This window comes from Aulostomus chinensis, chromosome 13, assembly GCF_037954235.1.
Source record: "Aulostomus chinensis isolate RoL2024-O1b breed Wild chromosome 13, RoL_Achi_v1.0, whole genome shotgun sequence".
In the NCBI taxonomy this organism is placed as follows: Eukaryota; Metazoa; Chordata; class Actinopteri; order Syngnathiformes; family Aulostomidae; genus Aulostomus; species Aulostomus chinensis.
In genome coordinates this window covers 21,252,869-21,279,997 of record NC_141332.1, presented here as the reverse complement: position 1 = coordinate 21,279,997, position 27,129 = coordinate 21,252,869, and the positions used below count along the sequence as shown (strand labels likewise).

Below are 27,129 nucleotides of genomic sequence, written 5' to 3'. Positions count from 1 at the left end.
CAGGAGCAAGTATAAACAAGACCTGACAAAGTTAACTAGAATCAGACAAAACGCTGATGGTGAGAATTGTACTTTGCTATAAGTTCTGTCATAAACGCAGATGATTTTAGGGGGGAAGCTGAACGTAACTAACAACAGACCTTGTCAGATTGCAGCTTTCAGGGGACGCTGATTGCCGGGTGTGTTTCACAGTCAGATAACCAGAGGCGGACAGAACAGCCTTTGTCAAAATTGCACCATAACCTGACGGTGCAACCCAAACCTCTGTCTCTGGGCCGGGTTGTTTTTAACACCGCGACCAGGCTATGCTCGTTGAGCACTGACAATGACTCATCTCAGCGCCGCATTCCTGCTGTGAAGTCTGGCGCAGGAATGAGCGACAGGTAGAGAGACTCCAGCGCTCCGGTTTCCTTTTGTTTTGTATGAGTAATGATTCAGTAAATAGATAAATGTGTCATTTCACAAATATTCTCTACACACAAATGAACTGGGGGACAAAGTTTTATATGCTGGATCGTTATGACAATCCTGTTTTGGGTAAAATGCCTGTACAACAAGTCAAAAGTCCACATTTCCTCCAAAATAAAATGTCCTTTTCAGCACCTTTGGAAAGGTCACTGCGATTGTCGAAAAACATTATTTCCTGGTTTCACCTATTTCTAATAATATTATAAAGTCTCAGTACTCAGAGTGACAGAAAGAGTCTCTGTTTTTTGAGTGAATTGTGTTTTAAATTGGAAAGATTTTTCTCTGCCACCTTTTAAAATACATCATATAAAACAAATAGTCCAGATAATTCTGTTTAAAATGTGGTGAAAAGTGCATTAGATTCTAAACTGATACTTCCCCTGACAAGTCTGTTGATTCATCCTGTGTAGCAGCGGAGGAAACGCCTCGGGTCGCGCCGCTCAACCGCAGCAGCTTTGTGGCGTTTTTATCTCTCGTCCGCTCAGCTGACACCAGATGTGTTGCTTTGTCTGTGCAGCCTGGCGTCCCACCATCTCTAAATCTTGTAATCCCCGTCCCTCCTCCAGGAGCCCTGTCAGCTCTGCCCGAAGTCGGCGAAGCCCTTGGCTGCTGTGAAAGCGTCAGGCTGCAGGGGGAAGAAGTACTGCTGGGGCAGGAGGAAGCTGGGGCCCTGTGAGGGGTGAGAGGGCATGGAGGGCTGGTGCAGCTGCAGCTGAGTGTGGCCGGAGGGCAGGGGGTGCTGGAGACCTCCTGACAAGGGCGCCGGTGGGGATGTGTAGGGGGGTGGAGGAGGTGGAGGTAAAGTCTGAGGGGCCTGGGTGGGGGTGGTGGAGGCTGATGAGGAGATGGTGGCCGACACCAGACAGCCATGCTGCTGCCCCTGACCTCCGAGGGAAAACCTGCGCATGGAGCTGCCCCCTCCTGCAGAACTTGAACTGGTGGTGGCCGTGCTGGACTGTCGCGATGGTGCGCGGAGGCTCGGGGGCGCCGTGGTGAGGATCATGGGAATGGTCTCGCCCTGGCAGCTCCGCAGGGAGAAGCGTATAGGCTGCTGGGTTGGCTGCTTGGGCCTCAGGCAGGTGCAGCAGTAGACGGCCACCAGGGAGCCCACCACCACGAAGGCGATGAAGATGCTGCCCACCATCAGGAAGGGCACGTAGACGGGCTCTGAGGGCGGAGGGAGACAAAATGAGTTCTCTGGTTTTATAATTACAGACACAAACTTGGAGGACAAATCATGTTCCAAGAACATTTCTGACTGCATCCTTTTCTTACTGGGAATTCTCAATCACATGTCCCAGTAATTAAAAAAACGTTTAAGGTGGCTAAAACACATCTATTCATTGAAAAGCCTCACTTTTACCATTCTGGCAGGGACGCATTCTTGCTGGAAAACACAAACAGCTCAGATTACACTTCATATGGCGTTCACAGTCTGGCAGGAAATCAGTCAGTGTTTATTTATTTTGATAAGAAATAAAAATAGGAAATTGTGAGCTCGCACTCCATTCAGCCGAGAGCTTAAACGCTGATCCGTTCGGGAAATTTAAAAGAAAAGCTGATAAAAACCAAGACCCGCCTCACTAACGCTACTGTTGAAATTCAACAAGCAACTATGTGTTCACCTTGACACCTCTTTAAAAGCCGCCAACCCACCAAGTGACCCACTCAGCCCCAGTGTTGGGATTTCTTTTAGCTGAGGTGATAATTAGTGAGCTGTCAATGTGCAAATATCACTGGACCCATAGCAGGTCCAGCTGGGCCAAGGACCAGCGTCTGGATGATCCATCTCACCTAACTAATGTGTGTGGAATTTATTTTCAACATTTTCTAAAGGAACTAAGTTTTTCATCCCAGTCTGCTGAAGTCTGGTGATTAAAAACCAACATGACTTGTGTTCACCACCTGATCCTCAGGTTTTATTCCTATTTTCTTCATTTTCCCTCCTGTCACCAGTGATTTATTTGCTGCTGCGAGTTTAACGATTTAGGCTGATTATCTGCAGTGGGCTGAATGCAAATGAAGACTAAAACAGGTGATGGAAACTGGACCCTTGCAGGTAATTTGATGATTGAAAGAAACAACTCAAAAACTGCCTGTTGAAAATGTGGCAACAAGGATAAAAAATTCTCAAAGAGGGCAATTAAGTGTAAAAGTTATTAATTGGACGTGTGTGTGTTTGTGTGTGTATAATATGTAATTATCTGCTCCTTACTGGTTTAATACAATTTATTTGAGGAATTACTGTTGTTTTATTGCACTTTTCACAACCTAATTCAACTTAAAGATTTCATGGAAAAGTTCATGTGCTCTTGAATAAGTTTAGCAAGAGTTTTTGGAGACGTACGCGCTGCATACTCGGTGTTGTCCACCTCCCGGTCATTGGTGCAGATGCCCTGGTCCAAGCGTGCGTCCGCGGCGGCGCAGCAGTAGCGCAGAGAGCAGGAGCCGCAGCACACGGTGGCGTCCATGGTATCAAAGTCCTCCGGACACTGGAAACCCTCATGATAATTCCCATTAGCGTCCAGCCAGCCGTGGCAGTATTCCCCCTGCGCGTCCGATATCCGCAGATTCCAGGTCAGATATCCGAGCAGGAGGCAGTTGAGCAGGCGCACCATCCCGGCGGCCACCCGCGGGGGTTCACGGCTCCCTTACCGCGACCACCGACTCAGTCCGAGTTAGACTCTGGTCATTGAGATGATTAGTTACTTTAGGAAAACCACGTCCACGGGTGTTTGGTCAAGTCACCGTCATCTTCACAGCATCCGAACCACTTTCTCCTAAACTTGCCCGCGTCAATCAGAGCTGCTTCAAGTCTCTTTTCTGACTCCTTGTCAGGTGACTCCTGCTTCTCCGGGCGGAGGGAGAGGCGCTCCGGGTTCTCGGTGGCCTCCTCCGGCGCTGGTTGGTAGGGGTCTGTGCCGGACTGGTGCGCGAGTGTGCACTCCTAGCTGGAGATGTGTTGCCTTTGTAACTCGAGGCTTAGTACGCGCGCACGTAACCCCCACCATTAATCAGGCGTGCGCGGTCACGTGGTGGCCTGGGGTGAAGTGGGCGTGAAGGTGCTAAATAACGCGCATAAATTACCTTAATTACCTTTATTCTGCTTGTCAGAGCCGCCTCAACCCGGCAAGGTGTGTGTGTGTGTGTGTGTGTGTGGGGGGGGGGGGGGGGGTGGTGTTAATGTGAGCCAACTTACACCTTTGTACACTTGTAGCAGAAGTCATACAATTAATGTCTCTGCTGCACTTTATTCAGACATTTATGCTCAGGTTTCATCCGATATTTCCATGCTGCCTGTGTGTGTGTGTGTGTGTGTGTGTGTGTGTGTGTGTGTGTGTGTGTGTGTGTGTGTTTAATAAATTTAATAATCTGGAAAGGGACAACAAAATAGATTTAATTCAATCAGATATAGTGTTTTTTTAATGTATTAAAGACTGAATCCACATGATGTCTTACTTGTGGCTACAAAGGCTCAGGTCACATGCAAATACTTACTTTGATGTGATGTTTTTATCTTTCAAGGATAAAAGGGAAGTTAATTTCCCCCCAAATACAGTTTGCAGAACATTTGTTTCTACCAGCAAATACATTCAATCACGAGACAATTCAGTTGGAATAACTGCCTTCTATGATTGGCTTCTTGCTGTTCAGCCCAGGGCTGTTCAAAGTGATTCAGAATTCAATAAAAATATGCCGAGGGAAAACATGTTTTAATTAATTAAATCGATCCAATATGCTGTTCTTAAAGGACTCTTGTTTGTTTTTTTATATCATCTCTATGATCAGAAGGCAGTAAGACACTTTGCCAGGAAGTAAAGTTAGAAAAATTCAAATAAACACCAAGATGTGTGTTTGCTTTTAACCCACCGTTAAGCTCCAGTTTAGGTCCTCATTGGGAGACCGTCTGGGCTCCCCGGTTTAGACTTTCTGTTTTCAGACAAGCAGAAGAAAATCTCCCTTTCAGGCTGAGGTGACTTCTGGTAGTAACACGTTGATGTGGCGCCCCCTTGTGGCGCTGCAAACTTTTAACCCTGTAAACTGCTGATAATCGTTTCAGATAAGAATCAAACGAATTTACCCTCCTTTCATTTATAAAGAAATTTTGCCGTCAGATTTGCAGATAAATTATATGTTCATATTCAGAGGGAAACTATTTTATTATTGTCCCTATTTTTTAAATTAAAGAGATCAGTCGAGGCAAAGAATGTTTTCCTCCAAATGTTTGGATGTCTTCACTTTCTCTCAGCTGCTACTGATGCTTGAGCCGGCCAGCAAATGGCCTCTGCCCTCTCGTTTGTCGGAATTCGTTCTGCTATTTTTTTTTATTTATTTACGTTCATTTTCATATCGGGAAAATTGCTGTAGCGCCCCGTTGTTCTCAGCATGGATTTGGGATACAAAGAAGGCAGGCGGCAGCGCGCAAGTCCCGCCTGCATTTCCCTCTGGAAGAGTCTCAATATCGACGCTGCCGACTGGGGATTGGAGCGGCTGCTTGTCAGTAAATATTAGCCCTCCCTTCCAAACCGTGAATGAGGAAAACCGAGCCAGACAGTGACGGATTGGATCCCCCAGCCATCCACTGCCTGTCACACCAGCGCGCCTCAATAACCACCTGGGTCCAACCGCCGTGCGGTGACACTTGGCAGGGATGGAGGGAGAGATGCAGCCCGCTGATGAGGGGCCCTGCGCCCCGAAGATGTGCCGACAACAACGCGGTCCTTACAGCAGCCTGAAGACCTTCCAGAGCAGGCGCTCGGCGGACAAGTCGCGCCTTGACAGGTCCGCGATGGTGGAGGTGCCTCTCTTTGGTGACGGATATCAGTTCACTTTCCACCCGGGGCAGCCTCATCCTTTCCAGCCGCATCACCACCAGCAGCGCCTGCAGCTCAATCAAGCCATCAGCAGCAGCAGCCAGCAGCAGCAGCAGCAGCATCGCTTCCCATGTGAGAGCAGGCCCAGCAGCAGGGTCCCGACATCCACCTCAGCGGCAGCGGGCGGCATCGCGGCGCCAGCATCCCTTGGTACCCAGCAGCGGCGTTCCAGCAGCTGCACGGAGCCCAGATTCTCCCCCGGCCGAACCGGGCTGATCCACGAATCTCCAGACTGCTCCTACGGTATCAGCTCAGGTGGGTTTCAAAGTTGCCCGGAGATGCCAAAGAACCTCAGACATGCAAAAGTCTGTCTCATCTCTCGCGGTGTGTTTCTCCTCTATAACGTTAAGACACTTGTATTTGCGGTTCTACTCTCCAGATTTGAGGCACCACTACTCAACTTGAGCTGAAAGCAAAACAATAAGTCGTTAGGAGAACGCATCTCTTTTGTTTAACACCTGATCGTCACGTTTTGTTCCCATTTCTTCATTTTCTTCCTCCTGCCAGCAGTGATTGATTTGCTACTGTGAGAAGAACAGTCATAATTGAATCTTGTGTGTGTGTGTGTGTGTGTGTGTGTGTGTGTGTGTGTGTGTGTGTGTGTGTGTGTGTGTGTGTGTCTGTGTGTCCAACCCAATCTCCCATTGAAAGACATTGTTCCTCCTCATTTCCCCCCTTTTAGCTGCTGTTCACTGGGGGGCAGTCAGGAAGAAATGGGTTCCCAGTGTGGAGGGTGGGTCCATGGGAACCAGCATCAGGATGAAAGCGAGGAACCTAATCCTTACAGTTAGGCAATTAAACATTAGACATCGCATCCTCTAATCAGACACTAATCTCTCTATCATTGTTGGCAGCTCACGCTCAACTTGCTGCTGCTTATTGTCGCTTTACAGATTATGGAGCGTTCAGACTCAGCTCAGGTTGCAGTGTATTAACTTACCTACACGAGGATTTGCCCATGTACATTAATGTAAAACGAAAGCATGACATGTCTACTTAATCGGTTCCCTCATTTATTGTTTACTTCCGTCATACTGCGCACATTAGGGCTCCAGAATTCTTCCAAATCACATTGACGACATATTTGAAAAAGGTTAGTTTTGCGGATATGTCAATATTGATACGGATTTTGCTGCTAGTGGACAGATGTTGATATTTGGACAAAGTGACAAACACATTTAGTTGTAAATTTGAAAAAGTAATGGATCCCCCCCCCCCCCCCCCCAAAGCATTTGGAAAAGCCCTAAAACTGTTTACCTATAGCGGTTAGTTAGTGTGAGGAAACTCTTTGCAGAAGTATAGAAGCAAAGTGGGCTCGTGTTGAGTTATCGGCCATCAAACTGACACAATAAACTTAAAAATTGATGAATATCTGCTGAAACCGACATGGTTCCAATATTATCGTTCATCTGTGAAGGGCTGCCTGTGTGTCAAAAAGCTTTTAACTGGAACACATTGGCGTGGCAGAGCCAACCTGCCTGTCAATCCCATCGTACCGATGAAAGACCTTCTTTTTGATGCACAAAATTTTACACCGTAAACAATTCAATGTTTTTTTTTTCAAATTTTTAATACAAATTAGACTAATGATTTCAGACACCTTCCTTGTATCCCCGCAAATCATTCAACAATTGCAAAATGTGTCAAACTAATCACAAAAATTGGCCTTATTTTTAAATCGTGCGGCCATCAAATCAATCAAAACCATATTTTCTGAGCCCGTATTCCTCCCTCACATCGGTGACACGTCAGAGTGCTCCTCTCTGCACGATGAAGGCAACTTAATGTCTCTGTCAGGACAGTGGGGAAAAAAAAAGGAGCCCTTGAAGTTAGCAGTCAGTTCAGCAAACAATAACACAAATTGTATTAAAAAGCCTTCCCAAAGACTTGTGATTAAAACAAATGGGCCTCATAAATTTTCCTCTGCCAAGCGTGTTGTTTTTAATGAAATTTTATGAGGCTCTCAGCTCACAGATCTGGTGAGAGAAGAGGTGGGGGGGGGGGGTGGCAGGGCGAGGGCGAATGATATCAGATACATCTCGACGGGTAAACAGAGACAGCACGCATATTAATAAATGCGACACATCTGCGCCAGGCTGATAGACACGTCTGAGCGAGTGGCAACGCAGCAGTGGCCGCCCAGAACTCATTTGTGTGTGTGCGTGTGTGTGTGCATGTGTCTGTGCGTGTGTGTGTGTGTGTGTGTGTGCATGTGTCTGTGCGTGTGTGTGTGTGTGTGTGTGTGTGTGTGTGTGCATGTGTCTGTGCGTGTGTGTGTGTGTGTGTGTGTAATGCCAGTGGACTCATAATCATTACATGGAGGTATGTGTGAGATCATCTCATTGAGACGTGCCTAGACTGCCAGGGAAACTACACACAGGCTTGTTCTGGACAATAGATTTGTGCTCATTTTCTCTGCTTGGATGGGTTTGGTCACTGCAGATACTGCGACTTAAAAGTTTATTGACATTCGAATACATCAGCATAATCAAGCTGACATTTATGAACAGCGGAGCCTGTTATGGAAAGATGTGGCAAAGAGGGAAACAGGAGTCATAAGAAAACGGAATCGATGAAGCTCAAAACATATTTATGCTGTCTTCTTGACTGTGAATCAATATGCAGCTTTGCTATTTCATCAGTGCTGGACGGTAAATTCACTGTGCTGCTGTTCACGCAATTTCATGCTACTTAAAGGAACACACCAACTTTTGGAAATACACTTATCTGCCACCCTCCCCAGAGCCAGACAAAGGCATTGATACTGGTCTCTCCTCTGCGTGTGTGGTACGTAGCTGGGACCAGCTAAATGCTAGTTAGTTTAGCATAATGAATGGTTGTGGATGGGCAAGTTAGCATACCTCTGTCAAACATCGCAAACACACTTTTCTACAAAAAAGGTTTTGCCTACAGCGATAGAGCTAGAGTTGTGTTAACATTCAGCATGAAATAACAATTCTGTTTTTCTGACACGACGCGCTGATTTGACTTAGCACCTCAAATCTTCGGCTTACAGGACAAAATGGTGACACCTAGAGGAGCGGATACTGCAACTAATCATGGCTTACTTTGTCATAGAAGTTGAGGAGGAGGTAGGACAGGGGTACCCTAATCTGAAAAAAGTTAACTAGCATTCAGCCAGTCTCTGCAAGTCTCAGCTGCCTGGGTACCTCATCCTCTTGACTGACTCTGGGGAGGATGAAAACTTTTACATTACAAAGAAATAAGACGATACGTTACTTATGTTTAAACCATTTTTTCTTCCAGTCAAGTGTGTGTTTATGTTCTGAGAGTTGAATGTGTGCAGAGTGACGTGCGCAGTTTGACACTAGAAGAAAGAATCTTGTCCAATTTATTGGTGATAGTGTACATTTTTCTGTGATTGAGGCTCGACCCCAACCACTCCTCTGAAAAATATTTGCGGGTGGCACGGTGGTGCAGTGGTCAGCACTGTCGCCTCACAGCAAGAAGGCTCCGGGTTCGAGTCCCGGCTCGGGCGCGGGATCTTTCTGTGTGGAGTCTCCATGTTCTCCCTGTCCCTGCGTGGGTTCTCTCTGGTACTCCAGCTTCCTCCCACAGTCCAAAGACATGCAATTTGGGACGAGGCTGACTGATACTCTAAATTGACCGTAGGTGTGACTGTGAGTGTGAATGGTTGTCTGTCTCTATGTGTTGGCCCTGTGATGGACTGGCGACCTGTCCAGGGTGAACCCCATCTCTCGCCCGTAGCCGCTGGGATAGGCTCCAGCCCCCCCGTGACTCATAATGTAGGAATAAGCGGAAGACAATAGATGAATGAAAAATATTTGCATATCATTTCTAATTTTTAAATTTTAAGGATTTTACTATGGTGACTACAGTTGCTGTACTTGTTGAGAGTATTTTGGAAAATCCTTATTTATCCGTGGAGGGAATCACTCAGATTGACTTTTGACCTCTTGTCTACAGAGAACCGTCTCATCCTGGATGCCTTCGCCCAGCAGTGCAGCCGAGTGCTCAGCCTTCTTAACAATGGCCGTCTGCTGGACCCCTCGTCCTCCATCTCCTCCAACATCAAGCTGGAGGACAGGTCGGGTCAGGGGCTTCCCTGCTCCTCCAAGCCCAAACCTGAGGAGAGCTCCCCCACCTTGGACCCTGAAGATGAAGCCCAGCAAAGCCATTTGAACCAACAACAGACTTCTGCTGTTCTCCGCATTTTCACAGACTCTCTGCAGAACTATCTATTCTCGGGGTCTCAGCAGCCCCATCTGGCTCTGGGCCCCGACGATGAGCAGTGTCAGTCGGCTGAGCCTGGTTCAGGGGTGTCACCTTCAAGACACAACATGGGAGGCTGGGGGTCCCCGACTCCTTCAGAGTCGTACGGCCACCCGTCGTCCACGCTGCCTGAGGAGGAAGAGGAGGAGGAAAGCTGCTGTCCTCGCTGCCTGGAGTTGGAGCAGGAGGTGCTGTCTCTGCAGCAGGAGAACGAGGAGCTGCGCAACAAGCTGGAGAATTTCCCAGGTGCATTTAGGGAAGGCAGCACTCACATTTCCAAAGGGATTTACAGCAGAGTTCAATGCTCATTAGCTGAGTGTGAGCAATGTATAGCACATTTCCATGCCACACATCCAAAAACACATACCACACGTAGTGATGTAGCTTGTCATCATAGCCATCATTAGCTTACCATAAGCCTATTTGTTCCATAAATTCGCTCATTTTCAAAAAGACGCTGTAGCTTTTAGCAAATAAACGACTAAAATGTTGTTTGGGGACTGATTTTTAGCTGAACATTTGCTGATTTTGTCGTTTCTGCGTCGGCAGAATATAAATCAGATGAAACTGATGTTCATGCACATTATAATCCAGGCACTCACTGATGAGGAAGATGCTACATCCACACATTCACTATTGGTTAATTGGATGTATCACTGGAAAAACACCCTGAATAATATATATTTAAGCTAATTTGCAAAAAAAAAAAAAAAAAAACAGAAGCTGTAACTGCATCGTAAAGACACAGAGCTGTCAATTTCTAGAGTCATTGTGACATTTAAGAACGAAAGAAAGAAAGAAGGTGTTGCACCATTTTCCCTCTTTAATCACGAAACAGATGGGTTGTCTCATCGCTTGCTGGGAAGTGTGTCAGTGTGTTAGTGTCGCTGGTCCCATTCACTTGTGTTTCTACACAGTTCCCTGTCAAAATGTTCTTGACTACTTCAAGACTGTTCTTGAGTTTCACAACCAGCTGGCCCCGCCGATACCAGACGAGCAGCTCACCGAGGTAAGAGAACACCTCTCGCAGGCTCGTTCACGTCACTCATTCCTATTTGAAGCAGTTGTTTGAAGGAGTGTGTTGACATGGTACTGAAATCTGATGTTCGAAAAACATCTGGTACAAAAAAAAACAATGTCTCTCATTGCAGGAAGAAGAACGGCAAACAGTCTTTGAGGTTGGTGGGTTTTTTTAAGACCCTGAACCAGACCAGCTCATATCCCACTCTGTGTTCACTCAATATGGGACTGAAACTAGTAAATATGTCTGGATATATGACGGTCACAATATCCAAACTCTTTCGGTACAACATTTGCAATAAGACCTCTCCACCCCAAACCTTAACACTGACACAAAATATCCCTTATTATTATTATAATAAGTAGTAGTAGTAGTGATATATTCAATGAGGCTATTTAATATTTCCAGAGAAATAGTTGTTTTTGTAAAGCAAAGGACAATGTCACAATTTTAAAGTTAAAAAAATTCTTGTAAGGGCCCTAAAAGGTGATGTTGTCCTCCAGGTCTCCTGCCCCATGGCTGCTGTTGTTATCCTTCTGGTCGTCTTGGCTCTGTTCTCTTTAGAGACAAACTAACAGTGAACAGGAACTGAACTGAGATACTGAAGGCAGATTTGTGCTGCGCTTGAAATAAAACCTGGATTAAAAGTCTGTTGTGTGATAGCTTTAAATCCGGAGTTGAATCGTGGTGTGTGTGTGTGTGTGTGTGTGTGTGTGTGTGTGTGTGTGTGTGTGTGTGTGTGTGTGTGTGTGTGTGTGTGTGTGTGAGGACAAACCTCATCCTCACCTGGATGCGTGTTTTCTGGTCCCTGCAGGGCAGTAAACAGCTCCTGGAGAACTATCCTCTCTTCATCACTAATAAGCAGTGGGACGAGGCTGTTAACTCCTCGAAGAAAGATGGCCGACGGCTGCTTCGCTACCTGATTCGTTACGTCTTCACCACAGATGAGCTGAAGTTCTCCTGCGGTTTGGGTAAAAGGAAGCGATCGGTCCACTTACGAGAGCCGGGCCTGGAGAGACGACCCCTCAACCCCATCAAAGTCAGTTGCCTCAGAGGTACGTGGTGATTGAAAACTCTCTTCAGGCCTTCCATATACCTGAAAGTTTAATTACGTCTTAAATTGCCTTTATTAAAGTGGAACATGAAGAATTTAGTCCTCGACTTTACCCCGCGGAGTCAGCAGAGGTCACTGTTGCTCAGCAAAACAACATAATGTTTCTTTAAGGTCTTAAGCAGCCTTGTGAAACACCCTTAAATATGTAAAGACATACAGTATCTTGTTATTTTTGATAATTTCATATAATAATGAAGTTTGAGATGTTTTCTTCAATGCATTGTAGAGGACTGATTGAATGTTCCACCAATTCGTCTCCACCACGACCTTCGGGACAAGTCAGTTGTAGAAAATAAGGTCGGAACCACCACCTTAAATAATTAAACAACTATTCCTTTGCTCCCACGAACATCTTGCGGTCAGAGTTCATCCGAATGCACTGTGCCTCAAACCCAGACTGGTGGATGCCCTCGGAGGAGCAGATCAATAAAGTATTCAGCGACGCCGTGGGTCACGCTCGCCAGGGCCGGGCGGTCGGCACCTTCCTGGGCAGCAGCGGCAGCGGCAGCAGCTCCAGCAGCCTCTATATGGACGGCTTTGACGGACATCTGTCACAGGATGAACTCTACTTAAAAGGCTGTCAGAACGGCCAGTCGGACTGAAGTGAAACTCAATTCAGATGCCCGAAATGTAGCTGTACAACAACATATCCCGAGACACTGACCTTATCCTGTCACTTTACACAACGAAGACAAACATTCCACGAGAGGTTTATCACAAGAATATAAATATACTCCTCTTTTCCAATAGTTTTGTAGCTTTTTGCCATTTTTATACTTATAACTTTATTTAAGTCAAGTTAGACTCTTAAGGGATGTTTTAAATTTTTCAACAGTTTACGTCTTCCATTTGCTACCTATGTTTTAATATGTTTTTGTTTCCTATTTTAAAATTGAGACATTATAGAAATTGTATTTCTAAAGTCATCAGGAAGATCCCTGTAGAGATGTCGCCCGAGTTAAAAGGAATGTCTCAGAAACAGAGACCTACACATCCATCCCTGACATCCGGTCACAGACAGTAGCATTTATACTTTTGCATTAAAATATGCATTACTTTGTGCATCATTTTGCATGCATTACCCCCATATGTAGCCCCATATAGGAGTGCCTCCGAGACAGCTGTAGTCCTGCACTTTACGTCCATATTTTTTCATCAATTTTTCATCTCTTATCAAGCGAAGTTCCTCCAGTGTGCAGCTTGTGCCCTGCTCTTCCCCTGTGGGGTTCACAGGTTGAATGGTTTCACTGCGCATCGTAAAATCCCCTCTTCCTGCAGCAGACATCAGGATATGCAACAGAAAATCCTCCATGTTCTGCAAAACCTGCATCAAATTCAAGCACACTGACAAGATCGATATTATAAAGGCTTCAAATTCTTTGATTTGCTTACTTTCAACTACTGCTTGTGTTTCCTGTCTGGTAATTGATCCAGTGAAATTCTCCACCTCTGATTAGATTCAAATTTTAATGTAAGTACGTGATAATGAAAGTGTTCCAATTCTGCGAACACAGACCTGGAGAGAGAAAAACCTTCATTAGATATCCTGATGTCCTGCCCTTTCTTTCACAAAATCTCTTTGTTCATTTATTTATTTTTGCCTTGACATAGCTTTCCGTCATCTACAACGGGGTTACCCAAACTTTGGACCTTCCAAGGGGCAAAACTCAAACTAAATGGCGGGCTGGAAGTCAAAAGCGAACACATATTGTGTTGTTCAAATGCCCTTTGCCTTCGTACCACTGTCTCTGTCTTTCCACTTCTCAGTACTTTACCTGCAGCCGTGTCAATCTGCCACCTGATCAAATATTGAAAAAACAACAACATTATTAGGGATCCTACTTATTTAAATAGCATTGTTACCTCACAAAAACAGCATGAGTAGTTATTTACATGAATATATTTTTTCATCATTTTATATTTTGTATTATTAGGCCCGTTATTAAATTACTTCTTACATCTGGTGGGCCAAATATAACCTTAGAGCGGACCAAATTTGGCCCCCAGGCCCTATTTTGGGCAGCCTTGATTTAAAGTAAAACTTTTTTCCAGCTGAATAAACTGGGGGGGGGGGGGGGGGGGGGCACTGTTGCAGTACTGTGAGGTGAACCGGAGTAGATTAGTCATTGTCCTGAAGGCAGCTGCCATATAATATTGCCTTAAATTTGATGACCTCCACAGTGTTGACATGTGACGTGTCATGTGATCACCATGCGGGTTCCTTTTTTTAAATTAAAAAAAAAATAATTTTGCAACCTAAAGTCTATAAAACTGAAGCAAATATTAGTTATCCAGCACTTAGCAATGACCCCCGTCTTTTTCTCTAATGTGCACTTTTAGTCATCCCTCCGTTTTCATCTTGTGACTTTATTTCATCGGCGCTCAGTTGTATTACGTTCCTACGTTTGAATGTACCAGATCTGTTCGGTCAGTTGCCGTGTCGACAGTGCTGTGTAAATGTGTAATATAAAGTACAGTCATGTGTGAGGTGTCTCTCTCTCTCTTTCTCTCTCTCTCTCTCTCTCTCTCTCTCTCTCTCTCTCTCTTAAAAAGCCAAGTAGAAAAGTGCCACAGAAACCTTAAAGAGTTGGATTCTGTTGTTGTGTACTGTTCTGAATGTGAGCATCTGTTTGTGTTTACTCATTTACCCTCAAAGTGGCTGTTATCAACACTGTGAAGCATCCGTTGCATTTTTACAAATCTAATAGTTTCTGTTGTTTTTTATTTATAATAAAGGAAGCACTGAACTCTGATACTGATGTTAATTGCTCTCCCTCTCTCTCTTTCACTCTCTCTCTCTCTCTCTCTCTCTCTCTACCAATCTGAATTACAAAAATATTCCCCGGCAAATCTGAGGTGAGAAATACAAGGTTGAGATGTCAGTACAAGTTGGAAAATACAACCCACTTTTTGATCACTTTACTCGCTAATCTCAGATTTAGTCAAGGCAATATTCACGCTCCGACTAAACGGTTTCATTTCTTCATGACCTGGATGTCTGTAACAAACTTTTTTTTTTTTTTTTAAAGGAATAACAAACCTACGAGAAAACCACCTGGAAAATTTTTGAAGATCTACTGTGATCTGATCTCCATCTCTCACCGAAGTCCACCAGATGGCGCTGTGGTTACAAAATTTGACAGTAATGTGCATCACAATCAGAAAAGCTCCACCGCTCGATACCGCCTACCCTACACAGCTTTAAAAGATGATTTCTTTGATTGTGAGTTATTTTTGATCTCAGGTTTTACATTCAAATACTTTTCTTTATGAAAGGGCTTCGTTGTTATTTATAATTTTAGCAAAAACAATTAATTTTTTTTAGGTATATTTGAGAAAAACAATGACGATATGAGGATCAATGCTACAGAGTTGGTTTGACACCCTGGAAGAATCTCTTTATTTTATCATTTTATTTTTTTCAACATAAAAATTGGGGGGGGGGGGGGGATTAACAAAAGCTTTGAAAACAAAAACAAAAACAAAGCACAGGAGGGATGAGAGCCTCCGGTGCTGCTGGCTGGGTTTGATCAGGGCCGAACAGGTTTTCATTTGCAACATCAAACCCACTGCCAGGTCAGGAGCTGTGATGCTGCGGACCTGCTCGTCACCACCAACCACTGGGCCACTGTAGACTTTGGGGATGATCTCTGGAAAATGAGAGAAAATAGGCCCAGAAACTTTCATTTGCTGTCGTTACCGTGAAAGTTGAGCCGCGGTCACGTGACGTCGCGCGCGCCCGCCGCACGTCCGGGTGACTGCAGTTTTGATGTGGGTGAAGCTTTTATTTGGGTGTTTCTCTTTAACTCTGCGGCATCTCTCTCGCTGCATACGGGCCTGCCTTTGTGGAGGAGGGCGGGCCGTGAGCACACATTTCGGACTGTAAACTCCGGACTGCTGCATGCGTGGAGGATCGATTTCTGCGCACAGCTCGTTTAACTTCGTTTGCGCTGATTGGATTTGGGAACGGCATGAGGCGCATCAAGCTCAGCGTCGGCTCCTCTGCTGTCTGAGCACTGACCTGAGGTAAACCCCGCACAGGAGACTCAGCGCTTTGAAGATATTCTGCAGAGGTATTTTATTTATTTATTTTTTATTTTTTTGCGCAGCGTGAGAAGTCTGGCGCAACTCTGAAAGGGGGGATGATCTCCCAGTCAGCTGACCAGTCTACCATTGTTTAGGGACACATCTGCAGCCCCTCGCTCTCGGTGCAAGATGATGTCACTGATAGATCTGGACGATGATCAGCGGTGGGTGCCCACACATGTCAATGTCACCGTCCTTCGCGCAAGAGGACTGCGAACCAAGGGCAAGCATGGCAGCCGCTACCTTTACACCATCATCCAGGTGGGGAAGGAGAAGTACACCACCGGGCTGGTGGAGAAGGCGGAGGTGCCCGAGTGGAGCGAGGAGTGCTGCTTTGAGCTGCTCCCCGGCATCCTGGAGGCCGGTGGTCGGAGCGCCTACCCCCCAGGGAGCGGAGACCTAGTGCTCACCGTCATGCACCGGGTTCTCATAGGACTTGATGTGTTTCTGGGTCAAGCCATCATCCCTCTTGATCGGATATTTCAGGACGGAATGTGTCCAAGAGATGAGTACGTGTATTTCTATGCAGCCATCATGAAGAAGATTCACCCAAAAGAAGTGATGTGTCATCTTGGTTTGCTTAGTTTCCATGTGTTAATTCTGGCCCTCCCCGTTTATTATTTATAAGTTCAAACCCGCATTTCAATGTTTCTTACATAAGAACAATGTAGTCAAATATGAAATTGTCATATAAGTTTCCTCTGGACACGCTAGAACTTACTACATTTTCTTAAATTAATCCCCCCCACAGTGTTTTTTTTCCTTCCATGTACCTTCAAATGGGTGTCTTGAGCTCTTATAAATGGTTTTTTTTTTTCCTCCCCCTGCATCAGTTCGTTTTGACTCTGGAATGCAGAAGGAGCCAGCCATGTATATTTAGCTTTATGCCGATGGAAACTAACTTCTAACAACAGCAAAACTGTTCTAGAACATGCAGCTATAAACGCGCACAGGCGCATCTTCTGGTTTAATCTTCATCATCTTTATCCATCTGTATGCTCGGTAACCTGCAAACACTTTGAGAGAAAAACATTTGCCGAACAAGAAAGGTCATGATTTGTTTTATTTATTTCTTCTTTTTTTTTTTAAGCTCAGGTCCATGTTTGTGGACCATCACATCATAAATCTCTATGTACCGAGCACCAAGTTTGAAGTCCAAGGTCTTTGGGGGGGTCTTGTTCCAGGATCCTGCCTTGATAGCACTGTTGCTAATTGACATTGTCTGGTTGTCAGAGAGGTTTTGTTACGTCACACAACCCATGACCCCTAAATAGTCAAATATATGTGGACAAAAAAAACTGCCTTTAACCAGAAGCTCTGTCTTCCCTCCAGCAGCAATCGCATCAGGGGCTTTCACAGTAGACAACCATCACAGTTAGCGCCATGTTCATCAATACATTCGTTATACCTAGAATTTTGGTTTAAACCTATTTGTGTTTATTCTTATTAAGCTAATTACTCATTAGTAGTCCAACTCTACCTGCGTTGGCTCTCATTCTTACCTAATCTACCCGGTCGTGAGAGTTTGAAGCCTTCTGTTATGGTGAGCAGGTGACGCAACCAAACTCACCAATGATATGTGAAACATTTCCACCATCAGCACTGAGAAAGCACTACAACACATCTGGCTTTAATTGTGTGTTCTCTGTCCTCGCTTCTCCCTCTACACTCACTAAAACACTTGATTCCTGCTGTTAGTTTTGGCTCAACAAGAATTTCTCCGTGGGACTCGAGGGGAGACGGGGAGGATTTCATTGGTTGAATCCTCATATTGTCCATATCTCTCATTGCACATGTGCGCCAGGTGTAGGTGGGTGGACCTCCAGGAACGCAGACTCTGATTTCTTGCTTTGAGAGTTGTAGAGTTTGTTGTCAAAGACAGTGGTCAGATCTTGAATCCAATCCCTCGAGCAGTGTTGTGGGATTATGTAATATGTGGAAAGCATTACTGAAAAGGAAAATCAGTGTTTTTCATTCTTAGTTTTATCCCACAAAAATGAACGATAACAAGTAACTCGTTTTGAGTTTTAAACTGATGGAACATAAGGTATTCTGCTGGATGTTGACTGTCCCCCCCCCCCCCCTTATAATCCCCCCCCCCTCCCCAGGTGGCTCAAACTCAACTCAAAGGCTGGACGAAAGGAGAAGGAACGTGGTGAATTGCAGGTGACGGTCCAGTTCACACGCAACAACATGACAGCCAGCATGTTTGACCTCACCATAAAGGACAAACCTCGCTCTGCTCTCGGCAAGCTCAAAGATCGCGTCACAGGGAGGAAAAGGTGTGACGTGGAGTCTTCCTCAGCCATTGTACCGGGTCGCTACGCCGCCCTCTCAGGATCCCTGGGGCAGCCGTTCGGCAATGAGAGTGGAGTGGTCATAGAATCTCGAGATGTGGAGATTGCAGAGGAGAAGAGGAGTAAGGTGAAGGATTTCTTTAAGGGAAGGCTGCGTAAATCATCTGACACTAGATCCTGCTCATCTCTCGCCTCAGAGAGCAGTTTGTCTTCCATTGCCAGTGACAACCCTGGGCCTCCACCCAGTCTCAGTCTTCTTTCAGATCTTCCCAGCTCCCCCATCTACACTAGCAAAGTGAGAGTGGACACCCACTACGGGGAGACAGATTTAGCCAAAAAAGGTAGGTTTGGAAATTGATTTCAATGCATGCTACAGATGTTGCAGAAAATTAAATTACACTCATTATATTTTCAAACTGGCTGTAATGCTTTACAATAGCACTGGCTCGTGTAATTACTTATGGACTCAGAGATTGCCCGTGGACCCTCCATTTCCCGTAGCTGTAAGGAGCATTTCAGCGTGAGTGCTGGTTTTATGGCCTCCATCGTCTCTTTAAAGGCTGAGCAGGCAGCTGATTTCAGCATAAAACTCAGATAAAACTATAGTGCCCTTCCTGCCCAGCAACAAAGCTGGGAGCAAAATATAGAGTTTAGTGGGCACGACTCTCTTACATATTTTTACTACTCTTGTAACATTTAGTACAAACATCTCAAACACATTTTTTTCTCGTAGGTGTGTAGAACATTTTTGAGGCGACGCTGTCCCAGGGCACTTACGCCTTCACTGAGGAGTTTATGTTTTCACCAACATCTGTTTGAATGTCAGCAAGATTACTTTTTCACACAGTGTTACTGTTTTGACAAAAACTCTCAAACATTTTGGTTGGTGACAGCAGATTTTGGATTTCTTTCCGAGTATTTAACTCACGGTATTTCACCAATTTTTGACACCACAAACGAATGATTCCATCACTGCATTTAGCGGAGTCTCCTCTCTCTGACGTTACAAAAACCGAGGGCCGTGAGAGCTTCGGACTTTGAGTACTAAGCCAGAGTTCAAGAGGTGTTTCTCATCCAGTCGACTCTGAGCAGTTAGCATCTCCATGGCAACCATTAACTGCAGGTGTACCTTCTTAAACAATTAAGTTGTGTCCGCAGTGTTTGTGGTATTTATCTGGTCTGAATCCATCGCAACAAACAAGCCTTTGTCGTATGTTATTTTCCAGTGTTGACTACTGATACAGATGTGATAATCTCAGCATTGATGATAATCCTACAGTCTTGAGCTATTCTCAGATTACCCCATGTTCCTTTAAATACAGCGGAACCTTGGGATGTTTCATCTTGTTTTCCTCCCTCCCACAGTGCTTACCACCCAGCACACCACAAAGGTTCTGACACACAAGCGAGCCTTCAGCGATGAAGCAAGTAAGATCACAACGGCCTTCCCTCGACCAGTGGAGTCCCTGAAGGGTCAGACCATGACTCAGTCCAAGTCTTCCTTGTGTATAAATGGAAGCCACGTCTATGACTCTGAGCCGTCGACTCCAAAGAGTACAGGAGCCCTCCCGTCCAAGCTGGTCTTGTTAGAGAAATGCTCCCCGCTTTCTCGCTCATTACAGAATCTCACCAAGCGAAGCGAGGACAGAAGTTCCTTCGCCGAAGGCCGACGCTGGTCCTTTGACAAGGTGAAGAAAGAGGAAAAAGAAGAAGAAAAGGAAGCTCAGGCATTGTCGCTGCCAAATGAACAAGCTCAGATAGAAGGTCGTTCAGGCCCGGCAGCGACACCTGATTCACCTGACAAAGGGAAGAAGCTGAGAAAGACGTTATTCTCTGGAGGGAGGAGTGATTCCCTCCCGGTGAAGTCAGACCTGAACCAGGTCGCCTCGACTTCTGAAGGGAGGCTCAGAGGATGGTTTGGCTCCACGGACTCCCAGAACAAACCAAGGTGAGTCGGGGTCATGTACAGGCTCGCCACAGTGTTTGATGAAGGGGGCTTCTGTCCAGGCTCAACAGTCCAACTGGAGGCCCGTGGGTGCCCAGTATGGAGTGTTTCCTTGTTGAAGATGATGTAGCTCTTACTTTTTACCATTTTACAGCCATTCTGTATCCACATCTCATACTATTCTTTCCTCAAACAGCACTTCACTTTCTTTTCCAGCGTGTGTCTTGTCTTTTTCTATTATGTCACCGTGATGTTAAAAAAAACAAAAACAAAACAAGAAGAAGGCGATGCTTCCATGCAGACATGAGCTCATTCAACTAAACAGCTGACGGTCCCAACTGGCTACAGTGCATTATTTATTTTATGCTTGATTATTTTGCAAATGTGCTTTGCTTTTTTAATCTTATTTTAAAAATCTGTTATGTTTCCATTTTTCTTTCATTTGGCCAATTTGTAATGATGTTTAAAGCATGAAGTTAGTTCCACTCTGTTGTGGAATATCCACTAATGATTTGGTTGTGTTTTCTGTTTGTGTAAGAGAGATGTTCCCCGTTTGGTACCCTGGCCCATCATTAACTAAGAGGACTATTGTGCCCTATTTTCCTCCACAGGCTGGAAGTTTCTCCTAAGGTAGAAAGCAGCTCAGCTGTATACCCTCCCCTCCTTCCACGCTCCCCTGTTCCCCCGCAGAGCTCCTCTCCCTCTGCTTCCCCGTCTGGTCATTTCTCACCTGATGACCAGGTTACCCCCGCCTCCTCACCCCCTTCGAATCCCATCTCTCCCTGCAACCCTTTCCTCCCACATATGCAGCGTAACCCCTTTTTTGAGGAGCTCATGGTGGATGAGTTACCGCTCTCCCCTTCTTTAGCACTGTCTGGCTCTTCTCCCTTTCATTACACAACCCTGCCTTCCCAGCACTGCACTGCTAATGCTGCAAATATGGCTTCCATAAAGCGGGAGCGCCCCAGGCCAGTAGCTAGGCAGATATCGCTTCCTGAATATTTACCCAAAGCGGCACCATATAACTCCTCCAACTGCTCGACTCCTTGCTCCGTATCAGAGTGTGCAGGCGGATGGGAGGATTCATTCGATGCGTTTGCCTCGAGCAGACTCAACTCTCCTCAAGGAAATCCCTCTCAACTGAGAACCAACCCAACTTCCTGTCATAGGCATGGTTGTCCTCCAGGTCATAACAGTACCAATAACCATGCACAAGAGCAGCAAGCATGTGAAGAGGAGCCCCCGCCTTTGCCTCCGAGGAGACTTGTGAGAACTTCAATGAGTGAGATCTACTCAGATGGTTGGCTACATCGAGGTCAAGAGCTAGCTGTCCATAAAGAAGCCTGCCTCCTCTCACAGACTGGAGTGGCTTCACTACAACGTGGAAGAGAAGGAGATTGCAAAAGAAACACACCGAGTGTATCACCTGACCCTCCGACGACCAGCGGGACGTCTGATTCCCTCAGCGTTCATTCTGAACCATCCACAAACACGACGTCGCCAGGATTCACGCCTGAAGAAAAGCTGAAAAAGTTCAAGTATGAACCTTTGGAGGATGACACCGACTGCTGGGGAGGGATGCTGTTTGAGCAAGACTTGTATGGGCGGGTTAGTGGGGGGAACTTTGGGCAGCCCAAATTAAACAGTCTCCGTGTACCACTGAATCCTGAGGAAACTGAGGGAAATAAGAAGAACTCTGGACTACCGATGATTCTTGACAGTGAGATGTCTGTGACTGACCTTTTGAAGACGTCTTCTAACTCTCCCCCCAAGCCCCTCGATCAGACTCCCCCTCTAGTTGATCAGATAGAGTCTGCCATCGTGGACTCAGCTCAAACTACATGCATCAACAATAACGTGTCTTTCTCACTAACCTTGGGAGATCTGAATGTGATTAATAATCAAGATTTTGGTTTTATTGATTCTGACGGATCGTCTCAGTCAGAGGCAGCTGACGCTCTGAAAGGGCTCAACAGTTTGGGTTCACAAGTGCCGCAAGACACACCGATAGTGGTTTACCGCGAGGCCACCACACCTGAAGACATCTTCACTCTAAAAGACACCTACATCCCTGAGTTGAACTCCTCCTTTGAAATAACCGCATCATCTGCTAAACTGCCTAAAGTGTCTCCGGTTTGCCAGGACAATTGCCAGGACTGTCGATGTGAGCGGAATAACGTGATTCCACACTTCAGGAAGGACAGCATCTCTGCTTCGTCATCGCAGAATCAGACATCTAATCAGCCGAATCTTGAATTCAGTAATGATAGATTGAGAACTGATGATTTCAGAAAGACAAAAAGTGACTGTGACGATAATGGAAACCCTCAAGCTCAACGTGCCACACTTGAGCAGACAGACTTGTGTACAAGGGTGGTTAGTGCACGTATCAGACCAAAAGGAATGTCCAGAACGAACAGCGTTGACAGTCCCAACAGCCAAACCAAAAATGGAGACAGAGAGTTTGAACAGTTCTTGTCTCTTGTGCAAAACATCTCCGAAGTCAGTGAGGGACCATTGTCGTATCAGCCCACGAAATCAACTCTTTCCTCCATACTGGCGTTAGACAGCAGCGCAGACAAAGACAAAACATTTACTGATTTAACAGCTCAAAAATCTTCTAAACCCTCTGAGATCAGTTTTAAAGACCTTCATGCTAAAGTGGCGCCACATTTGAGGACCCCTTCAAAGTCAAAGGTTGGGCCGTCCTCACAGGAGCCTGAAGCCCCCGCTCCCATTCCCTCTGCTCTCTCCCCGTCAGCTGATGCCCAGGCTAAGCTCCTCCCTCCCCCTGTCTGTTGCCCCTCCATACATCCCTCCGGTGCTGGAGCCAGTAGGTCTCTGGCGGTGGCCCCCTACACCACCACCTCCTCCTCCTCTTCCTCCACCACCTTCACCACTGACCAGCCCCTGTCCGATGCACAGCACTCACTTTTGCCTGAGGAGACACAGCCAGCTAGCAACCTGCCCCACCAAGAGAGCAGGTGAGATTCCTCCTCCCACTAGGACTTCTACCGTAGACACTCTAGAGAATAACAGACTAGATCTCCACTCACAGTACAAAACATGAAAATGGAGATTTTTTTTTTTTAATTTGTTGCTCTGTTGTTATTGTCGCCTTGGCTTGTTTGTAGCTGAATGCATTTCCGCATCTCTGAGTTCTGCCTTCACATCCAAAGCAGTTGGATGGAATCTGCTGTGCGCTGCTCCTGGCTTTCCCTCACACTCATCGTACTCATCTCATCTTCCAGTTCCTTTTCTCTTTTATTTTTCCTTCCACTTTTCCTCTCCCTAAACACTTCCGCCGCTACTTTGGCACCTGCTGCACTGCGTCTAGTCTCGTAGTAGCATTACGTGATAGCGCTAGATGATGGTGATATCTTTCAGATGTTTTCGAGTTATTTACTACCTTCTCTAAGGATAACCACGCTCATTTTCTCATGATAACAGGTGAATGTATCTCACAGAGTAAAACTGAGGGGAATTTTGTAAAATTTTTCAAAATGTGATTTTGTTCCCTCAAGGTAACGAGATTAATGAACCCAAGAGCGATAATTAACTTGTGATCCAAGTTGATTATCACGTTGCCAGCAGACAATAACTGAATTTATCTCATCTAAGAAAGAAAACAGATGCCGTTTCCTTGAGATAAATCGAGTTTTGCTAAGATATCCATTATTTTGAGAAAACAAAAGTGTGTTTTCTTGAGATAACAAGATAGTAAGCGAGTTATCTCAGTTTCAAGATACCGAGTTACCAATGAAAGATAACAAGGAGGAAAACTGCCTTTTTTTCCCCCTGAAGATATGAAAAATAAACCCAAAGGCCATTTTGTTGACTTGTTATTTTGAGAAAACAAGAGGCAGCTTTCTTGGGATAACAAGGTAATTTACTTGTTTCCCCGGTTTTCTCAAAGATAATCGTATCTTGGTGAGACAGCCCTTTTGTTCTCTCAACATAAAAGGATTAATGAACCCACTATCATAAGAAAATATAAGCATTGTTATCGCCACGAAAGGCAGTGAGTAACATGATCTTCAGATAACTGTTGTTCTCGGCTTCAGAAATGTCAGAGTTCATGTAGACATTACTGTATATTGTGATTTTATATGGCTTCCTAAGGAACAAGGACATTAAAGGGCGACACCTGTAAAATGTATAAATAGCTGAGAACAGTCATGGACATCGTTGGTGCAGAGAGGAGGCCCAGCGCTGTGCAGGGAATTCTAGATACTTACAGGGTCAGAGCTATTTAGGGGACGCAGTATTTCTGGTAGGATGTTTGACTTCAGTCCCAGAAATATTATGTACATTAGAGCATTTTTAGATATACGAGCTACTATATTGATTATAGGAGAGATGCAGGTGTGTACTCTAAAATATGCTTGCCGGCTCAGAAACAATCAGTAACTTTTAGTAGCTTTGATTCTATTTATCGTTTTTATTTTCTGTTTTCTGAGCATCCCCCTGTGTTGTTGGTGAACAGTCATGCGTGTTCATCCTCCAGGAGCAAAGTGATACATTTTCAATTAAATTTAATTAACTTTTATTTAATCAGAGCTTCCTCATTAAGTCTACCTGCAGTTCAGCAATAACTGCTTCCCACCATGCAGGATGAGTTTGCTATTTTTCCCAATGCTAAGATGATAGTGTTGACCTCTTTTCCTTGCAGACCCCATCCAGTGAAGCCATTAACCTCCAGTCAGTCAGAGAAGAAGGAGGGTCGTTCAGTTCTGGAGAAACTCAAGTCCACCATCCACCCCGGACGCACCGCCCACCAGGTCGTAGCTGAGCCAGAGAAAACTCAGGTGCAGTTCAACAGAAACACAATCTTAGTGCCTGTAAAAAAAAATAATGATAAAATTTTTTTAAAAAAATGTGTGTGTATATATATATACACACACATACATACACACATTTTCCACAGGTCAGAACAATAGGCTCATTAGGTGGTGATGTGAGTCGTTGGCCTCAGTTTTGGGTCGTTACCCCCCCCAGCCCTACACTGGACTGCATAAACAACATTACTCTGTTCATGCCTTGGAACCTTGTCTTTAGGATGGACAGGTTTTTGCCTCAGGGTGTTGCTGTATGTATACATATACATTTTCTACACCTTATCCTGTTGAGGGTCTCAGGGGTGCTGGAACCTATCCCAGTTGGACAGGTCTCCAGTCCATCGCAGGGCCAACACATAGAGACAGACAACCATTCACACTCACAGTCACACCTACGGTCAATTTAGAGTATCAATCAGCCTCGTCCTCTCTTGATGTCTTTGGACTGTGGGAGGAAGCTGGAGTACCAGAGAGAACCCACGCAGGAACAGGGAGAACATGCAGACTCCACACAGAAAGATCCTGTGATGGAGCTGGGACTTGAACCTGGAACATTGGTGTGAGGCGACTGTGACTGTGCCGCCATACATACATACATACATATACATATATATATATATATATATATATATATATATATATATATATATATATATATATATATATATATATATATATATATATATATATATATATAATCTCATTTGGATGTGAAAGTCTACTCAGCTTATGGAGCTCCAGGAGCTAAATCCATAATTAGAGTGCAGTTAAATATATTTTAATGATTTCTTCCACATGAATAAAATATAATCCAGTCAAAAGCCATATTATGCTTTGGTTATTAAATTATCAGAATAATAATGCCTTCCTCTCCAGAGAAGTCCAGGAGAAAATAACCTTGTGAAGCTGCTACCTTGTAGCAGCTCGTTGTCAGGCTGAGGTTACTTCCAACACTTGAGAGAGAAATGCTGATCTTATTACTCCTCTGCTGTATGACATAATTCTTTGACCTGGAAAAGGCTTTCTGAGTTGCGCCACCCTCAGTCGAACCTGAAAATTAACACAAGTGTGGATGAAACAGATTTTTAACACACCTAACGATTACAAAGGTATCTAATGCCAATATTTTTCCAGTTGTGGAGGTAGTTTCTGCCGAGAAAAAAGAAAATGCATTATGCTTCTATAAGCATGTATTAATGCCACCTGTGCACGTGGTGTTAGTCAGAAATACACCGTGGCAGGTTTTTTTTTTTTCCTCACTAAACTTGTTTTTGGTGACCTTAGTTTCAGATACCTGCAACTGAAACGTGCCGTAATGAAGCTGAAATGAAACGCTCTGTTTTCTCTGCTTATCGTGTCTAACTCAGCTTCCCAGTGGAGAACAAACACGATTAAACAAAGATCAGGTTCATATGTGTATCTTTCTCATTACTTTTGAACTCCAAATTTTGAGTATGTGTGTTAAAAATTGCAAGCATGTTCAGTTTAAAGGAGTTTATGGTTTAACTGTCTAAGTGCCTCCAGCTTGGGCTGGATCCATGGCTCCCTACAGCAACACTGTCCCCTTCCTCTCTGCAGGAGGCGACTGTGGACAACTCAGCGCAGTACCAGCACCTCACCAACATGGAGCTGATCTCTCTGCTGCTGCAGCAGGACATGGACATGCAGAAGCAGCAGGCCGCCTCCGAGCGGCAGGAAGCCCAGCTGGAGAAATGTGAGGCTGAGCTGAAAAAGGTCAAGTCACAGGTCAGAGACTTGGAGGACTACATTGATAATCTTTTGCTGCGGATCATGGAGCAGACGCCCACGCTGCTTCAAGTCCGCACTAGACACAAGTGACTACTGATCGAAGGTGTGTACGTGAGGTATGATTAGTGTCCGCCTGGATACTCTTGTCCTTGATTTGTTGCAAATGTGAGAGTGGGTTTGAACAGGGTTACTATTGAAGGATGGACTTGTTCCAGACACAAACAAGTGCTCCACAAAACCAGATCTCACCACTAACCAGGTCTTCTTACTGCAAATACTGCCCTGTTGATGTAGACACAATAAAACCTTATGTGCATGCTGGTTACTATTTGGCATGAAAAGCAAACAAAAAAAAAAACAACAAGAAGTGAGAGAACATCTAACAAACCAGGTGTAAGTGATTAACTTATTCATGCTTACTAGAATAATTATGCTGGTCAGCTCTTGTCAATTTAATATTTAAACTCACCGCTTTCATGTAAA

The 27,129-nt window shown here is 45.0% G+C and overlaps 3 protein-coding genes across 5 annotated transcripts; 2 read left to right on the top strand and 1 right to left on the bottom strand.

The window, feature by feature from the left end:
- Positions 1-424: 424 nt before the first annotated feature.
- shisa3 (shisa family member 3) lies at positions 425-3,452 on the bottom strand. The gene is made up of 2 exons (XM_086222063.1): positions 2,816-3,452; positions 425-1,635 (listed from the first exon to the last, which is right to left on the bottom strand). Exons 1-2 carry the CDS (start codon positions 3,084-3,086, stop codon positions 1,043-1,045), a joined length of 864 nt encoding a protein of 287 aa, XP_086078189.1. The 5' UTR covers positions 3,087-3,452; the 3' UTR covers positions 425-1,042.
- Positions 3,453-4,741: 1,289 nt separating this feature from the next.
- On the top strand, positions 4,742-13,780 carry bend4 (BEN domain containing 4). Of its 2 annotated transcripts, none has more exons than XM_086222062.1 (6): positions 4,742-5,597; positions 9,291-9,842; positions 10,514-10,662; positions 10,748-10,774; positions 11,432-11,672; positions 12,095-13,780. In XM_086222062.1, the coding sequence occupies exons 1-6, from the start codon at positions 5,120-5,122 to the stop codon at positions 12,331-12,333; spliced, it is 1,686 nt and encodes a 561-aa protein (XP_086078188.1). In that variant the 5' UTR covers positions 4,742-5,119; the 3' UTR covers positions 12,334-13,780. The 2 variants fall into 2 exon arrangements, with proteins under 2 accessions (XP_086078188.1, XP_086078187.1); XM_086222061.1 differs by having other exon boundaries at positions 4,745-5,597; positions 10,514-10,605.
- A 1,573-nt stretch (positions 13,781-15,353) lies between these two features.
- Positions 15,354-27,129, top strand: rab11fip5b (RAB11 family interacting protein 5b (class I)). Of its 2 annotated transcripts, none has more exons than XM_086222058.1 (7): positions 15,354-15,757; positions 15,841-16,326; positions 17,926-18,455; positions 19,480-20,062; positions 20,671-23,043; positions 24,732-24,867; positions 26,476-27,129. In XM_086222058.1, exons 2-7 carry the CDS (start codon positions 15,947-15,949, stop codon positions 26,734-26,736), a joined length of 4,263 nt encoding a protein of 1,420 aa, XP_086078184.1. In that variant the 5' UTR covers positions 15,354-15,757; positions 15,841-15,946; the 3' UTR covers positions 26,737-27,129. The 2 variants fall into 2 exon arrangements, with proteins under 2 accessions (XP_086078184.1, XP_086078185.1); XM_086222059.1 differs by having other exon boundaries at positions 15,354-15,804; positions 15,913-16,326.

Excerpts from the sequence above, each read along its gene's own strand:
- shisa3 (XM_086222063.1), bottom strand. The coding sequence starts at position 3,086 with ATGGTGCGCCTGCTCAACTGCCTCCTGCTCGGATATCTGACCTGGAAT. Across the intron at positions 1,636-2,815 it reads CAACACCGAGTATGCAGCGC|AGCCCGTCTACGTGCCCTTC; the intron begins GTACGTCTCCAA and ends CTCCGCCCTCAG.
- bend4 (XM_086222062.1), top strand. The coding sequence starts at position 5,120 with ATGGAGGGAGAGATGCAGCCCGCTGATGAGGGGCCCTGCGCCCCGAAG. Across the intron at positions 9,843-10,513 it reads CAAGCTGGAGAATTTCCCAG|TTCCCTGTCAAAATGTTCTT; the intron begins GTGCATTTAGGG and ends GTTTCTACACAG. Across the intron at positions 11,673-12,094 it reads CAAAGTCAGTTGCCTCAGAG|AGTTCATCCGAATGCACTGT; the intron begins GTACGTGGTGAT and ends TCTTGCGGTCAG.
- rab11fip5b (XM_086222058.1), top strand. The coding sequence starts at position 15,947 with ATGATGTCACTGATAGATCTGGACGATGATCAGCGGTGGGTGCCCACA. Across the intron at positions 16,327-17,925 it reads GGAATGTGTCCAAGAGATGA|GTGGCTCAAACTCAACTCAA; the intron begins GTACGTGTATTT and ends CCCCCTCCCCAG. Across the intron at positions 18,456-19,479 it reads GACAGATTTAGCCAAAAAAG|TGCTTACCACCCAGCACACC; the intron begins GTAGGTTTGGAA and ends TCCCTCCCACAG.